The 16,888-nt window shown below is 48.7% G+C and overlaps 1 protein-coding gene across 1 annotated transcript in view; it reads left to right on the top strand.

Annotated features, from left to right (window-relative positions):
* SH3RF3 (SH3 domain containing ring finger 3) overlaps positions 1-16,888 on the top strand; it is a 289,194-nt gene that overhangs the window by 173,873 nt on the left and 98,433 nt on the right. The window contains exon 2 of the mRNA XM_008154106.3: positions 12,290-12,565. Coding sequence (XP_008152328.2) covers positions 12,290-12,565 — 276 coding nt within the window. The remainder of the gene's footprint in view (positions 1-12,289; positions 12,566-16,888) is intronic.

Here is a 16,888-nt window from a genome sequence, read left to right as displayed (position 1 = left end):
CTCTCCGACATCCCCCGAGGGGTCCCAGATTGCGAGAGGGTGCAGGTCAGGCTGAGGGACCCCACCAGTGCACTATTGGGCCCAGGAGGAACCGCGGGAGGGCTCCAGGGTGTGTCCGGCCCATTTTGCTCAGTCCCGATCGGCTGGACCCCAGCAGCAAGCTAACCTACCAGGAGAGCATCTGTCCTCTGATGGTCAGTGCACGTCATAGTGACTGGTTGACCAGTTTACTGTCTGCCCCCTGGTGGTCAGTGCACATCATAGTGAGTGGTTGAGCAGTCTTAGCATATCATTAGCATATTATGCTTTGATTGGTTGTTTTGCTGTTCAGTCTATTTGCATATTACCCTTTTATTATCCTATCTAATAAAAGGGTAATATGCAAATTAACCATCACTCTGCTACACCCATAAGCCATGCCCACAAGCCAATCAGGAGCGAATATGCAAATAAACCCAACCAAGATGGCTACAGCCACAGAGAGCAGGAGGGAGGCTTGGGTTTCCCAGGAAATGGAGGAAGCCAAGCTTTCCACCTGCCCTTGCAAGCCTAGGCCTCCACTCAAGGCTACAAAGTTTCAATTATAGAAGGTAAACAAATCCAAACAGAAATGGCGTCAGCCAAGGAGCTGGAAAGAGCGGGAGGCTAAGGTTGCCCCCGGCAATGGAGGAATCCAAGCTTTCCGCACACACTGGCCTGCCCAGGCCTCCGCTTAAGGCTACAAAGTTTCAATTATAGAAGATACATAAACCCCAACAGAAATGGCTGCTGCCACGGAGCAAGCAGAAGGCTTGGCTCTGCTCCAGGCTACAAAGTTTCAATTGTAGAAGATAAATAAACCCCAGATACCAGGGCCTCCGCTTGGGTCGCCAGGAGGTGTGGCTGGCCTGCAAACCACCACAGGCCCCTCGCCAAGGCCGCCCCACGCACCAAGGGAACCCCCACCCTGATCCAGGACATCCTTCAGGGCAAACCAGCTGGCCCCCACCCGTGCACCAGGCCTCTATCCTATCTAATAAAAGAGTAATGTGCAGATTGACCATCACTCCAACACACAAGATGGCTGCCCCATGTGGTCAAAGATCCTGCCCCCAGGTGAACACAAGATGGCCACCACAAGATGGCCAGCAGGGGAGGGCAGTTGGGAGGACCAGGCCGGCAGAGGAGGGCAGTTAGGGGTGACCGGGCATGCAGGAAAGGGCAGTTGGGGGGGACCCAGGCCTGCAGTGGAGAGTAGTTGGGGGGGACCAGACCTGCAGGGGAGGGCAGTTAGGGGTGACCAGGCCTGCAGGGGAAAGCAGTTAGGGCCAAACAGGCTGGCAGGGGAGCAGTTAAGCATCAATCAGGCTGTCAGGGGAGTGGTTAGGGGGTGATCAGGCTGGCAGGCAGAAGCGGTTAGGGGCAATCAGGAAGGCAGGCAGGCGAGCAGTTGGGAGCCAGCAGTCCTGGATTGTGAGAGGGATGTCCTAAACGGGCAGTTGGACATCCCTTGAGGGGTCCCAGATTGGAGAGGATGCAGGCTGGGCTAAGGGACACCCCCCCATGCACGAATTTTGTGCACCAGGCCTCTAGTATAGGATAACATGCTATTTAACCTCCATGTGTTTGAATGTTTTGGGGTGTGTTTACTGTAGTTGATTTCTAATTTTATTCCCCTGTTATCTAAGAAGATGCTTGATATGATTTCAGTCTTCTTGAACTTTTAGAGACTTGTTTTGTGTCCTAACATGTGGTCGATCTTTGGGAATGACCCATGTGCACTTGAAAAGAATGTATATTCTGAAGCTTTGGTGTGATATGTTCTAGAAATAATTAAATCCATCTGATCCAGTGTGTCATTTAGAGTCTCTGTTTCATTGTTAGTTTTTTTTTATCTGGAAGAGCTATCCAGGGAAGTCAGTGGGGTGTTATATTTCCCTATTATGACTGTATTGCTGTTGATGTCTCCATAAAGTTCTCTAGAAGTTTTTTTGTGTGTATATGTATGTGTGTGCATATATATATATATATACCATGCTCCTGTTTTTGGTTCATATATGTTTACCAGGGTTATATCCTCTTGTTGGATTGATCCCTTTAGGATTATGTAGTGACCTTTGCTGTCTTTTGTGATGGCCTTCATTTTAAAGTCTATTTTGCCAGATATGAGTATTGCTACACAGGCTTTGTTTTTTGGTCCCATTTGCATGAAAAAAAAATGTCCATACTTTCACTCTCATCATGTGTGAGTGTTTTGTTCTGAGGTGGTCATATTTTTATATCCATTCAGCTACCCTATATCTTTTGATTGGATTTAATCCATTTACATTTAAGGTTATTATTGACTAGAGGCCTGGTGCACAAAATTCGTGCACTCGGGAGGTGGGGGGCCTTCAGCCCGGCCTGAGCCCTCTCACAGTCCGGGAGCCTTTGGGTGATGTCTGAGCGATGGCTTAGGCCCGCTCCCCCAGGGGAGCGGGCCTAAGCCATCATTCGGACATCCTTAGCGCTGCCGTGGAGGCTGGAAAGGCTTGCGCCACCACTGCTGCACTCACCAGCTGTGAGCCAGGCTTCTGGCTGAGTGGCACTCCCACTGTGGGAGTACACTGACCACCAGGGGGCATCTCCTGCATTGAGCGTCTGCCCCCTGGTGGCCAATGTGCGTCATAGCAACCAGTTATTCTACCATTGGCTCTCCAACATCCCCTGAGGGGTCCCAGGTTGTGAGACAGTGCAGGCCAGGCCAAGGGAACCCACTGGTGCGTGATCGGGGCCAGGAAAGGATGCAGGAGGTTGGCCAGCTGGAGAGGGACTGTGGGAGGGCTCCAGGGCATGTCCGGCCCGCCTCGCTCAGTCCTGATCAGCCGAACCTCAGCAGCAAGTTAACCTACCAGTCGGAGCGTCTGCCCCTGGTGGTCAGTGCATGTCATAGCGAGCAGTTGAGTGACCTTAGCATATCATTAGCATATTATGCTTTGATTGGTTGAACAGCCGACAGGACAACCAGACACTTATCATATTAGGCTTTTATTATATAGGATAGGTACTTGTTTATTGCCATTTTAATTCTGAATGCCTAGGCATTTGTTTATTTCTCTCCCTGTTTTTTCTTCTCCTTATAGCAGTCCCTTTAGCATTTCTTGTAATGCTGGCTTGGTGGTGATGAACTCCTTTAGACTTTTTTTTTTTTTTTTGGTCTGGGAAGCTCTTTATTTCACCATCTATTTTGAATGATAGCCTTGCTGGATATAGTAATCTTGGTTTAAGATCCTTGCTTTTCATTACCTTAAGTACTTCATGCCATTACCTTATGGCCTGTAGAGTTTCTGATGAGAAATCAGCTGACAGCCTTATGGGAGCTCCTTTGTAGGTAACAAATTGCTTTTCTCTTTCTGCCTTTAAGATTCTCTTTTTGTCTTTAATTTTTGGCATTTCTTTTTTTAAATATATTTTTATTGATTTTTTACAGAGAGGAAGGGAAAGGGATAGAGAGTTAGAAACATCAATGAGAGAGAAACATCAATCAGCTGCCTCCTGCACACCCCCTACTGGGGACATGCCTGCAACCAAGATACATGCCCTTGACTGGAATCCAACCTGGGACCCTTCAGTCCGCAGGCAGATGCTCTATCCACTGAGCCAAACCAGTTAGGGCTAATTTTTGGCATCTCAATTATGATGTGTCTGGGCATATTTGGGTCTTCTTGCTTGGGACTCTCTGTGCCTCCTGAACTTGTGTGACTTTTTTCTTCACCAGGTTAGGGAAGCTTTCTGCCATTATTTCTTCAAATACATTCTCTATCCATTGCTCCCTTTTTTCCCCTTCTGGCACATCTATTATGCGAATATTGTTACGTTTCATGTTGTTCCACAGCTCCCTTAAGCTGCCCTCCTGTTTTTTAATTTTTTTTTTCTTTTTGGTTCTCTTATTGAGTCATTTTTTCTACCCTCTCTTCTAATTCACTTATCCAATCCTCAGCTTCCCCTAATCTGCTGTGTATTCCTTCAAATGTGTTCTTTATTAGTGCTATGTCATTCTTTATTTCTGAATGTGTTATTTTTAATAGCTATTATATCTTTTTCATGCTGTTGAACATCTTTACCATCATTATTCCGAACTCTATATAAGATAAATTTCCTATCTCCATTTCATTTATCTCTTTTTCTGGAGAATTCTCTTATCTTTCATTTGGGGGTATTTTTTTGTCTCCCCATTTAGGCTGCCTGTTTGGTTTTGTGACTATGTATTAGGTAGGTCTGCAGGGCAGTGTCAAATGCTCTTTTTGACTAATTAGATCAGGCAAAGACCCAAAACCTCCAGAGACTCACCTCTGCCTACAGGCTGATTAGATTCAGTCTTGAGTAGCCCTCCAGCAATTGTCCACAGATGTGATGGGTGTTTTTTTTAACAGGGTGGGGCAGTTGCTTCTGCCTGGAGGTAATTGTTATTCTCAGTCTCCCAATGGGCCTCAGAAACTCCACACTGTGGGGCAAGTTGTTTTCCAATAGGGTGGGTCAACTGTCTTCCCCCCAGGCAAAAACCACCTGGATAGCAAAGGTCTGCCTGAGAAAAATGACCTCTGCAGCATGAGGGTATGACTCAGCACAGGAAACTGGTGTGTCTGCCTTCTGAGCTCTAACCCCAGAGCCTCCAACCCTGGCTTCTGCTCACAACTCCAGTCCACTCTGCCCTCCCTCTGCTGGAGCACAAGGTGAGTGTCTGCACACAACATTTTGTGCATTGGCCCTTTAAGAGGGTGCCTGCATTTTCAGCCATCTCTCCCTGGCAGACAGCAACCCTGCCACATTTCACAGCCAGATGTTATGTGGGCACCTTTCTCGGTTCTGGTGCTCTCTGCTGATGAACCCAGCTTGGGGATTAGATGCCAGAGTTTTCCTTGGCAACCCTCCACACCTGAGATATCTCTCCACAACTTCATCTGCTGTCTATGGGTCCCTGGCCAGCCCTTTCTCACTTCTGCTCTTCCTACCAGTGTCTATGCTGTCTCCACTTTCCATCCTTGGTTATCAGAGTTCTCTCCAGCTAGTCTTCAGTTGATTATTCAGGATTTTTTTTTTTTGTATTTACTTGTAATTCCTGTTTGGTCCTGGGAGTGTGTTTGTGTAGCATCCACTTGCTCCACCACCATTTTTAATCTCCAATGGTTTAATTTTTATTAGAGAATTTTAAATTGATTTTTAGAGAGGGAGGAAGGGAGAGAGAGAGACATCAATATGAGAGTGAAATATTGATTGGCTGCTTCCTGCCCATTCCTACCAGGATCAAGCCCACAACCCAGGCATGTGCCCTGACTGGGAATCAAACCAGCAACCTTTTGATGTACCAAACAACACTCTAACCAACTGAGCCCTAGCTGGTTGATCTTAACCCCAATTGAAACTTGGAATATTCTCACTGATGGAAAGGAGCAAGTAGATACTGGGGGCAGTCAAACCTGTGATGCCTGGTTTGTTTGAGGTTGGGCAGTATCCCCTCTGTGGCCTGCTCACTGTCCCTGGCACAGTCCAGGCTTATTTCCCCATTATCTGTCAACCCTGGTTTGTTCTGATTGAGGCCAGTCAGTGTCTGTCTCCAACTCCATACCTCCGTCCAAGCTGCTTCTTCTAACTGTTCGTTTCATTCTGTAGGGAGCAGTTGTTAGGATTTCCCCATTCATTGGGCCCAGCCACTGTTCATAATGGGAATTTTGGCTACATGGACCCTGACCCTTACATCCTGGGGAAAATAACATGCAGGCAAAGTTTTTCCAGCCAGAGGCTCTTTAGCCCTGGCCCTAATTTCAGGGGGTTGGTTTTTAATTCAACAGGTATTTTGAACATGTGTCCGCTGTCAGGCCAGTAGTGGGATGCAGCATCGAACAAAATCAGGTGGGGCTGATAGTCTGGGTGAGACAGGAGAGTAAGATGCTAGGAAAATTAATTGGCAAGTGAAATAGGGAAACTGAGCCAGAGAGCTGAACAAACTGGCTAAGCAATTTACAGCAGATACAGAAGGTCACCTCCCCAGATATAACATCTAAGCCTCAGTTGTATTTCAGCTCCAGACACAGAAAAGCAGCAAAACCAGGTGGGCAATGCCAGGACCAGCTGCAATGACTAATGACCCCCCTGCTTTAGTACTGATGGAGACTATGAACATGAAAGGATACACGTGGAAAGCTGATGAATATTCTGTTGAGACCTTCCCTAAACTCCCAGCCTTAAAAAACCTTCAAAACAAAGAACCTGGCATAAGCTTTCTCTCCTAGAGCATGCTCCTGCCGTTCCCTTCTCCTTCTTCTTTCCCCACAGGTGTGCAACTGCTAAACTCTACGGGTCCCCATAGACTTGCAACCAAGGGAGCAATGGGCAGTGGCAGCTCACTCCAGGTTAACCCCCTGAACCTGTCTCCAAGGCTCCCTTTTCTCTGACTTCCTAGTGATCCAAAGCAGCCCTGCCTAGGCTCTCCTGTTGCTTCTTCTATTGTTTCACTGTCCCTAGCTTTAATAAATGTACCATCAAAATCACCTGGACTTATACTGTGAAATCTTTCCTGCACGAAGTCAAGAACCCATACACTACTGGCCAGCCCGATGCAGAGTGCTCAGGGCCAGGTCTTTCTGGTAACACAGGGATCTCCATTGGTAACTGGTTGTTAGATTCAGGACAAGTGCTGTGTGGAAAGCACTGGGTAAGGGAGATTGGGTCTTCTTGGAGTCTGGAAGATGAGTGAGTTCTTTGTTTGCACTCTTCACCCTGGCTCACTGGGAGAGCTGGAGAAGCCTGACCTAGCCAATACTGCCTCCCTCACGTGCTCCACACCAGCTGTGGTGCCTGCCCTCACTCCCAGGGGAGCCAGCCCCACTCAGTATGCGTGGTGTGGTGGAAAGGCAGTACTTTTTAAGTCCCACTGCTGTGATGATCTCTAAAAGATGGGGCGGGTGCCACTGTGCACATACCAGCACCCATGTCTCCATGGGAGGACGTTAAGCCCCTAGCAATACTCATCTGCTACTTCTGAGTGATGAGCTGTAAAGTTGACATTAAAGGTTTAATTATTATTAATGCCTTGCAGAGTGGCTGGAGTTAATTATCCTGTAGGCATCCCAAATGCATTTTCCGTTTTCTTTCATGTCTTTTCCCTAATGCAGTGTTCGGCAAACTCATTAGTCAACAGCCAAATATCAACAGTACAACGATTGAAATTTCTTTTGAGAGCCAAATATTTTAAACTTCAACTTCTTCTAACTCCACTTCTTCAAAATAGAGTTGCCCAGGCCGTGGTATTTTGTGGAGGAGCCACACTCAAGGGCCAAAGAGCCACATGTGGCTCGCGAGCCGCAGTTTGTCGACCACAGCCCTAATGTCATGACCTCACCTAGTGTACTGGTGGCTCAATGGCAATCTTTGAAATTAGTTCCTCTACAGGGCAGCATACACGAAGTGAGAGAGGGCATGAGGATGAGGACAGCCAGGGGACAGAAAGGAAATGGCTGCAGAAAAAACCCCTTAGTTTCCTTGGCTGGGCTGGGGAGGCTGGAATTTCAGAGTTCCTTTGCACCCCCCACCCCCCCTGCTGCCCCCATAATAATTGCTCACCTGCCCCTGGGCCCTAGTCATGGACCAACTATTTAATCTTATAAAGGGCTCTGAAGGTGAAAGGTACGGGGCAGTGCTGAGCATCACCATTTCTGAGTGCTTCCGCACAGTGAGGACCAGGCCCTGACCCCGGACTAAACTGCCTCTCAGCACCGTCTCTGACTTTGATATTTTTGCCCTCCAAAATGTGTCTTGCATCTTAAAAAGGTTTACTGCCCCTCTCAGTTTTGCTCTATCAGATGCTGATCTTGGCAGTGCAGTGGGGTTTAGTCAGGAGTGGTGTCTCTCTCTCTCTCTCTTTCTCTGCCCTTTCCACCAAAGGCTGCTGAAGAGCATGGCTGTCTAACCAGACATGCTGCAGCCACTGAGGCGGCTTGCTCCCAACCCTGCCCTCTGACCTCCGGGCCAGCGGGTGGTTAGCCCTGTCCAGGCTGCCCCAGGAGCAGTGGTGGGCTACGTGCAGCCCACTTCCTAACCCTGCTTCTGCGGTCTCAGAGCCGGGACTCGTCCTTTCACGGTTCACATGCTGGAACACCTGCTCTTTCCTCTGTGCAGAACTGGTACCAGCAGCTCTTCAGACCTGTGTGAGGCATGCTGGTTGCCATGTCAGATAAGTCTGTCACTTCTAACTTTTCCCACTCCCCCACACCCCACCCTACCTCAGGAATAACCTGAGCATATATGAATTAACAAGCATATGATAGGGCATAAGCCGTGTGCGAGGAGCTCTCCTTGGGCCCAGGATTGTCAGGCAAACACAGCACAGTCCCGTTATGGGGCCTAGGTGGAATAGATCTAATCCAGTGGGGAGTGAAGGACAAGGGCCTCCAGGACGAGGCGAGCACAGCCTGGGATGCTGCCTGGTTTGGGAGAGAGAAAGGGCACAAGGGGCTAGCAAAGATGGACAGTTCAGAATCACATGCTCCTTTGGAACAAGGATGCTGCCCACTGTGGCTGCACACAGACAGTGGGGAGGAGTGCCAAGGGCTGTGCCTGAAGCTGTGCCAATGTCGGCATGGAGAGCCCCGGGTTCCAAGGTAACCCTCTCTGAGGACAGTAGGTAGGTCAGCTCTGCATTTGGGCTTGTAACCTCCTGCTGAGGACCTGCGGGAGGAGGTTAGCAATGGTTTAGGTAGGGGAGATGAAGGGTGGGGCAATGGAAGTGGAAGCGTGCGCAGAATTTCTTAGAAGTGGCATCAACAAGATTTGAGGATGAACACTGAGACTGAGGGAACAGGTGGGCTCAGGAAAAACAGAGGGTGCTTGCTTATTGGTGGGTCGGAAATTAGGGGGTGGGGCTTGAGGGACAAACAGTGACCTCATTGAGTTGTGGTACCTTGAGGCAGTTAGATTGACATAAGTCCGGTAAACCAATGGTCATTGGCACCAATTCAATGCCAATAAGAATCCCAAATTTGGGGTGCAATGAAGAAGGAAACTTTATTCAGTGCAAAACAGCTCAGTTGTAATACAGCACAGCTGTGAAAATAGCAAGGTTGTAAGGTAGCCCTCAGGCCAGGACCCTTTCCAGCTAGAGGGCTCTGCTCCGCTCAGTGGTCTGCTCCACTCTGCTCTGAGACATCTTTGGTGTTTCAGTTCAACCAGGGAGCCACAGTCTTCTGTGGAAAGGGAAAGTGTGAAAGCTGACTTATATAGACAAGAGTCCTTAACCCTGGTCCCTGATTGGTCCATCTTCATGCAAATGAGGACTCCAAATCCTCAAAATTTGATTGGTCCAAAAGGCACTGTGCTGATTGGTCAGAATAGAGTCACTCTGTTGGCTGGAGCTGTGCAGCTCTAATTCACCAGGAAAGCCTCAGTCCTCTTGTTGAAACAGGAGTCCTGGGACTCCTTTATAAGGGCTGGCTCAGGTGCAGGCAGACAGTTCAGGGCAGGCTTCTCCTGAAGTGCAGTTTACCTGTGAGACCTCTATGCAGAAGTGGCTTCTCTGCTCTGTTTTTTTAAAATTTGAGTGCAGTTAGCCACAGGACCTCTTTCTAGTAAGTGTCTTTTTTTTCCAGGTTCACAGTCCACTGCTCAGAAGAGAAGTTGGAAGCACAGAGAATTCAGAGTCTCCATGTAGCAGCAGGTAGAGACAGGGACTGTGAAAGTGGTCATGCTGGCCAGGGAGGCCCAGGAACACAATGCTCAGACAGGTTCAGCTATGCCCACCCTAGAGAATCAATGAAAGAGGTGAAGTCCTCCAAACATCAGGAGTGTGTCCTCCCGGGAACAGGGAAGACATACTACTCCAGAGCACCAGCCCTGCCGCAAGGCAGTGCCCGTATCTGTCTTCACTGCACCCAGCCTCGCTGGGCAAGTCGGGCCAGGATTGTACAAAATGCAAGTAAGTGGTGCTGACAAGTGTCCTCTGTATCAACAGAGCTAGTAAGCTGGTGGTGGGCAGGCCAGAGTGGCCATGCCAGTGTGTCCTCAACATGGGGTGAGAGGAGGTGTCTGTGTTGAAATGGCATGAAAGTGCATAGAGGGAGGCTGAGCATTGAAACAAAGTACACACTGGCCATTCCTGCTCGTCCTTGTCCACATTGAAGAAAGGACCAAACAGCCTCAGAGTCGATGTCTCTTACAATAAATACTGCTTTTGAGCATGGCCTTCTTAGACTGGGGACCAGAGGAAATGGAGTCTGTCTGTGACAAAGTGATGTTTTCTTTTGTGCGCCTCGTTGAGGCCAGTTTTTAAGTTTAACAGTAAGTTCTCTTCTTCAACACATCTCACCTCAGTGGATCTATCAACTTCTCCATGTGGTCACTGGTGAAAATACTGCAATCACAGAAATAAGTAAATGTTATATTTAAGTTTTAAAGTTGTGATACACCGAGTTCAAATAGAACAAGATACTCTGTCATTTTGTAAGTTTAACCTGAGGGCTGCAGCAGGCTTTCTCAGCTCAGCGCCGTGGACGTTCTGGGCCGGGTAATGCTGGGGGAAGGGGTGCTGTGCATCGTAGGTTGTTTAGCAGCATCCCTGGTCTCTACACATTAGATGCCAAGAGCACCTATTTCCCAGTTGTGACAACCAAAAATGTCTTCAGAGATTGCCAGATGACCTCTGGGGGGCGAAATTGTCCCCGATTTGGAACCCCCGGGCTGGGGGCTGACTGGCTCTTGTGTGGCCCCCAGCCTCTTCTATTCTTTTCTGATCACAGTCCTTGGATTGTAAGTAGCACTTTGCCCGGCTCTCTAAAACTGGGGCCTGTGCCAGTCTGCTGTGCATGCAGAGCAAAGCCTGCCAGGAGGAATGTTGCTGGAAGCAAACTGGTGTTTTCCTCACTGAGTTCTGCAAATCGTCATGTGTTCCATTTAGTGGGTTAGTGGTGCTGTTTGGCAGTTTGCCAGCAGGTTCCCTCAGCTCCTGTTGCCATTGCTGACACACAGAGGTGGGAGGTGGAGGTGCAGCAGGCTAGTAAATCCTCCGCACCGAGCTCCCCATGCACTCCTGCCTCGGGCTTTGTGCCTGTATTGACTGATTCAAAGACTAAAGAAATCCTTGGCATGGGCAGCCCTGGGGAGAAAATGCAGCTCTGTTAGGAAAATCGTTGAGTTTTGACACAGGAACAATAGTAAGGTTTTTGTTTGATTTTCTGCTGGCATAGAATTGGCCTTTGGCAAAGCTTACTCAGCTGAACCAGTGTGAGCCACCGGAAGACAAAAGGAAGAGAAACCCAGGTGGCATTGGCCTTTATGAAACAGTGAGAGGAGCCAAGGACATGAACGATGACATCAAGTTTCAGAGTAGTTCAACAACTTACCGCTGAAGCGCGTAAGATGGCCAAGAATTCTGTCTGGGTTCAGAGCTAGTCACTGTTGGAGACAAAGATGGCAGATCACTTTCGGAAGTGTTACTAACCTTTGACAGGGTAACAGGAACACCCCATGACATTAAGGGGATACTATTTTATGCTCTTCATATTGTCCGGCAGGACCAGACTGCTGTAGGCATCAAAAAACTATGAGTCATGGTTGAGGGGGTCTGTGACAGCTGGGACTTTTTAGAACTTACAAAACATTGAGGGCCACAGTCCCAGGGTGGCCTCCACCTTCCACGGCTGGGCTGTCTCTGGGACTGCATGTCACAGGCGTGTACCACGAGTGGGAAGGACACAATAGTCTGTGCAAGTCTCTTGCCTCAACTTGAAACCCCCTTGAGGCATGTTCTGAGTTGCTGGGATGTTTCAGAGATAAGTAAGGAGAATTTTGTTGGGAGATAATTGTTGGAATTCTGGCGGATAGAAATAGCTCCCATTGGAAATAGATCAAGTCAGCACAGAGAGGTGGATGAGAACATTCTGGAGTCAGAGCCCTAAGTGGAGATTCCGCCCTAATTAACAGGTGTTGGGCTTCAGGCCAGTTACCTTCTCTCTCTCCATGCCTCAGTGTCCTGACCTGTAAATGAAGATCATTTAGCTCCTTCTTCAGTCTTTTTCGGCACAGAGTGAGCTGGTGCGTGCCAAGGCCAAGAACAGTACCTGGCCCCTCACACACACGACTGGAGAGGGAATGACATCATAGTGAACCCTGTTGTCCAGGGAGGGTCATGGGGTTGCATGTTCCTGGGACAGGGATCTGTTCCTTTAAAACACTCTCCACTCGAGGGCATCCCTGCACGTGCCCAGGCGTGGAGCCCACGCTCCAGGCCGCCCAGGCAGCAGAGAGGCCACGTTCAGTAACCCGCCTTGTGTTTTGCTTTCAGAATCCTTCCCAGCTTCCCTGCGGCAAAGCCCTCTACAGTTACGAGGGGAAGGAGCCCGGTGACCTCAAGTTCAGCAAGGGGGATGTCATCATCCTGAGGCGCAGGGTGGACGAACACTGGTTCCACGGGGAGCTACGTGGCACCCACGGCTTCCTGCCCGCCAGCTATGTGCAGTGTCTCCGGCCCCTGCCGCCCGTCCCTCCCCAGGGCAAAGCCCTGTATGACTTTGAGATGAAGGACCGAGACCAGGACCAGGACTGCCTGACCTTCACCAAGGTAAGCTGGCCTCTGTGCACAGCCCTCGCACAGCAATTCCCCACCCGGAGCTCACGCCTTCCCCCTCGAATCCTGCTTCTGCCCAGGGTCTGAGTCCCACTGGGCCTCCTGAACGGCAGAGGAATCTGTCCGTCTCCCGAGGAGGTTTCGTTGGCTGGAGTGAGATGGCACACAGCCTGACCCATGGCTGTACCAGGAGCGACAGGGCTGTACCAGGAGCGACCAGGACCCTTCCTCACCTGAGTGGTGTCTACGCGGTGACTCTGGCGGGAGGAATGAAGTCTTTCCCGGGCTCAGCCTGCGAGAGGCTCACCAGGGAAGCTGCGGAGATCCCTTTCAGGTCGCAGGGCTGGGTGGCTGGGCCCAGAAACCAGCACGTCGCCATCCCATCTTCTGGAGCACCAGGTGGAGGGTGGGCAGGTGTGCTCAGGTCCCAGTCTTTCCAAGAGGGGCCTGGTTAGGGACAAACTGGCCAGGATTGGCCAGTGGCATGGAGGAGAGAAAGGAAACAGCCTTGAGGATGTACCAGTGAGCATCAGAGGACAGGGCAGAGCCCTCAGCCCTTCCCATCCATTCTCACCTGGGCCTCCGCCTTGTTTTCAGGGCGGCAGCAGGGCGCCCTGGAAGCTTCTGCTCACACTTGGAGGCTCCTGTGGGTTTGTTACCTGTGCTGGGCTTTGTCTTCACAACCACCAGGCTCTGAGGGAAGCAGTTGGAGCCTGTTGTCCACCTCAGAAACGTCCAAGCTGCAGAGAATTTTTACAATAGTTTGAGCCAAACTGAGGGCATATGCCAGGAGCAAGGTCTCAAATGCTTCACAGAATAACAGTCTGAGGCTTGTTTTTTGCATTTGGAATTAAGGAGAGAACATAAGGAAGGTTACATGGAGGTGGGAGAGAGTGAGGCAGGAACTAGATTAAAGGACAGTTAACAAGATGATGTGCTCTCTTGAAGGTGGTCACAGTTTATTCAAAGGTGTGTTAACGTAGATGCACAGAATCAAGGGACAGTGTTGCCTTAAGGCAAAATTAAGCCTTTTAGTAAATTAAAGAAGTGATATGATTGGGGTGTCACCTGCCCAGTTAGGAATTTATGATCAGATTACCCTGAGAGGTTACTTTCCACAGAAGCCCTTTTCTTCCCTTCCCCCCCTCACCCCCCACCCCACATAAAGTTGTAAATAACAGCTGGAAATCGAACTCACATCTCTGACTTGAAAGCCCACATTCTTTCCACTTCTGAGAGGACATTGGTGCCTGCCTATCTGTCTCTCTCTCCATCTGTACAACTCGGCTGTGGCACTGAGCTGTCCGTACGCCTGCTGGGGTATCGCGCACACCAGTTTTGAGCAAAATTTGCATGTCCAATGCATAACTGCTGTTTGTCTTGTTCCATCCTTCAGCCTGACAGTGAATAATCTATTTTTCACTCTGGTGTTCTGAGGCTAATTCCAAGTGTCTTCTGGCTGATGCAGCCTCCCAGGAAGCCAGCATCCAGGCTCCTTCCTCCCCCCCACCCCCACCCCCGCCCCCCAACTCTCCCCTCTCCCTCTTTCTCTCAGTCTGAGGTGAGAATGGCAGGCAGCCCAGTGTCAGGCAGACAGAAGCCCTGCCTACTCCCTTCTCTGACCAATAGACTCTCCAGAGCTGCCCTGAAGATGAACCCCTCTGGGAGCCCGGATGCTCTGTGTCATAACTTTTGACCAAGAGCAGGGACCCCAGTGACCTTTAGGGGTCCACAAGGGCCCTTGCTAACCTTGTATCTGGGCTCCAGAGTTTCATCAGTGAAGAGCTCCCCGAAAAGGGACAGCTGCAGAGAGCCCCCCGCCCCATCCCCACCTCTGCCCCCTCTGGGCCCTACCCTTGCCCCGTCCTGCTTTACACTGTAAGGTCCATTATTTCAGACTCTGCCCAGGACACTCATCTGCAGGGTGAAGACCGTGGGTCCCGAGGACAGAGGGGCATTGTCTACTTCACAGAAATGTAGCAGGCCCCGCCCTGCGGGGAGCCATGCAGACAGACTCACTGCTTCCCAGGAGCATGAAGTCCAGTGGGAGAGACAGGGAACAGCAAGTCTGGGACTAAGTGCTCAGAAGATAGTTTCAGAGAATAATGAGACACTGGTCACCCAGGAGGCAGACCTGTCTGTAGTAAGGGCTCTAAATATTCAGGGATAGAATTTAATATTTGATACTTAAAGAAGCATTAAGGTAGTCCTCATGGGTAAAACTAGAACGCTCTTAGGCTTCCTTAGAGTTATTCTGTGGTTGGTGGTGTTTTTACTTTGAATTATGTTGGGTGGTGGCGGGGGGGGGGTGTTTTGTGCTGGTCTCAGTCTATCAAAACCAATGTTGTGGCTGGACCAGCCCTTGTGGTTCTTACTATGATTATAAAACATCATTCAGCAGTAACCATCAGGAAACTTTGGAAAGACAAGGTTTGTTACATACAGTGAGGTTTAGATGAGACTGAGCGCATGGGCCTGGGGTCTGCTCTTATTCAGGTCAAGGGTGGGGGCCTAGGTTTCCCGGGCTCACTTGTTTTTTTTTTTTGTTTTTTAAATCTGTATTGTTGAGAGTATTACAGATGCCCCCCCGCCCCCCCCCCGTTGCTCCCCTCCACTCAGTTCCTGCCCTTTTCCAGGTCAACAGCACTATTGTCTGTGTACATAGGTAATGCATATATGCATATATATTCTTTGGTTAATCTCTTCCTTTCCCCTCCTTCCCCCTTCCCTCTGAGATTCCTTAGTCTGTTCATGTTTTCATGACTATGATTCTATTTGATTCATCAGTTTATTTTGTTCATTAGATTCCTTGTTTGTTTATTTTGATTTTTAGATTCAATTGTTGATAGATATGTATTTATTGCCATTTTATTCGTATTTTTTTATTTTTTTCATCTTTTTAAAAAAATAAATCTTTATTGAAAGTATTACATATGTCCCCTTCTAAGCCACCTCCACCCCCCCACACACCTTCCTACTCCCCACCCCAGGCCTTCACCACCTTATAATCTGTGTCCATGGGGTATGCATATATGTTCATGGGTTATTCTTTGGTTGATCTCTTCCCACCACCCACTCTCCCACACCTTTTCACTGAGACGCCACAGTCTGTTCCATGTTTCTATGTCTCTGGATCTATTTTGTTCATCACTATTTTGTTCATTGGATTCCACATATGAGAGAGATCATGTGATACTTGTGTTTCTCTGACTGTCTTATTTTGCTTAGCATAATACTCTCCAGGTCCCTCCATGCTGTCTCAAAGGGTAAGAGATGCTTCTTTCTTACTGCTGCATAGTATTCCATGCTGTAAATGTGCCACAGCTTTTTTATCCACTCATCTGCTGATGGGCACTTGAGCTGTTTCCAGATCTTAGCTATTGTAAATTGCACTGCTATGAACATAGGGGTGCATATATTCTTTATGATTGGTGTTTCAGATTTCTTAGGATATATTCCTATAAATGCTATCACTAGGACAAGTGGAAGTGCCATATTTAATTTTTTGAGGAATCTCCATACTGTTTTCCACAGTGGTTGCACCAGTCTGCATTCCCATTAGCAGTGCACAAGGGTTCCCTTTTCTCCACATCCTCACCAGCACTTGTCATTTGTTCATTTGTTGATGATAGTCATTCTGACAGGTGTGAGGTGATACCTCATTGTCATTTTAATTTGCATCTTTTGATGATCAGTGACTTTGAGCATTTTTTCATATGTCTCTTGGCCATCTGTATGTCTACTTTCAAGAATTGTCTTTTGAGGTCCTTTGCCCATTTTTTAATTGGATTGTTTGTCTTCCTTTTAAGTAGTATGAGTTCCTTATATATTTTGGATATTAACCCTTTATCAGATATACCATTGCCAAATATGTTCTCCCAGATAGTAGGCTCCCTTTTTGTTTTGATGATGGTTTCTTTTGCTGTGCAGGAGCTTTTTATCTTTATGTAGTCCCATTTGTTTATTTTCTCCTTAATTCCCTTTGCCCTAGGAGATATTGCTATGAGAGATGTCAGAACTATGGAACAATGACTCCTGCAAGCACTTTTATCTGGAAGAAAGCTGTCCCCGAGTTCTTGCTCTGATCCCAGTCAAGTTAGTTCCTCCCCCAATGTCCCAGGTTTCTTTCAAGCCGCTGCCCCATAGTGTTCAAGTCCAAGTAAGTCTGTGTGCCAGCCCTTTAAGAGGAACTGGCTGGAACTCCAGCAGCCACAATCCCCACTGGATTTTACAGCCCGAAATCACGAGGACTTCTCTTCCCAGCTCTGGAACCTTGGGCTGGGGGACTGGTGTTGGGCTTGGATGCCTGGTGTTGGG

The sequence above is a fragment of the Eptesicus fuscus genome, chromosome 9, assembly GCF_027574615.1.
Source record: "Eptesicus fuscus isolate TK198812 chromosome 9, DD_ASM_mEF_20220401, whole genome shotgun sequence".
NCBI classification, from domain to species: domain Eukaryota; kingdom Metazoa; phylum Chordata; class Mammalia; order Chiroptera; family Vespertilionidae; genus Eptesicus; species Eptesicus fuscus.
The sequence above is the reverse complement of the archived record's forward strand: the minus strand, read 5'-3'. Positions and strand labels throughout refer to the sequence as shown.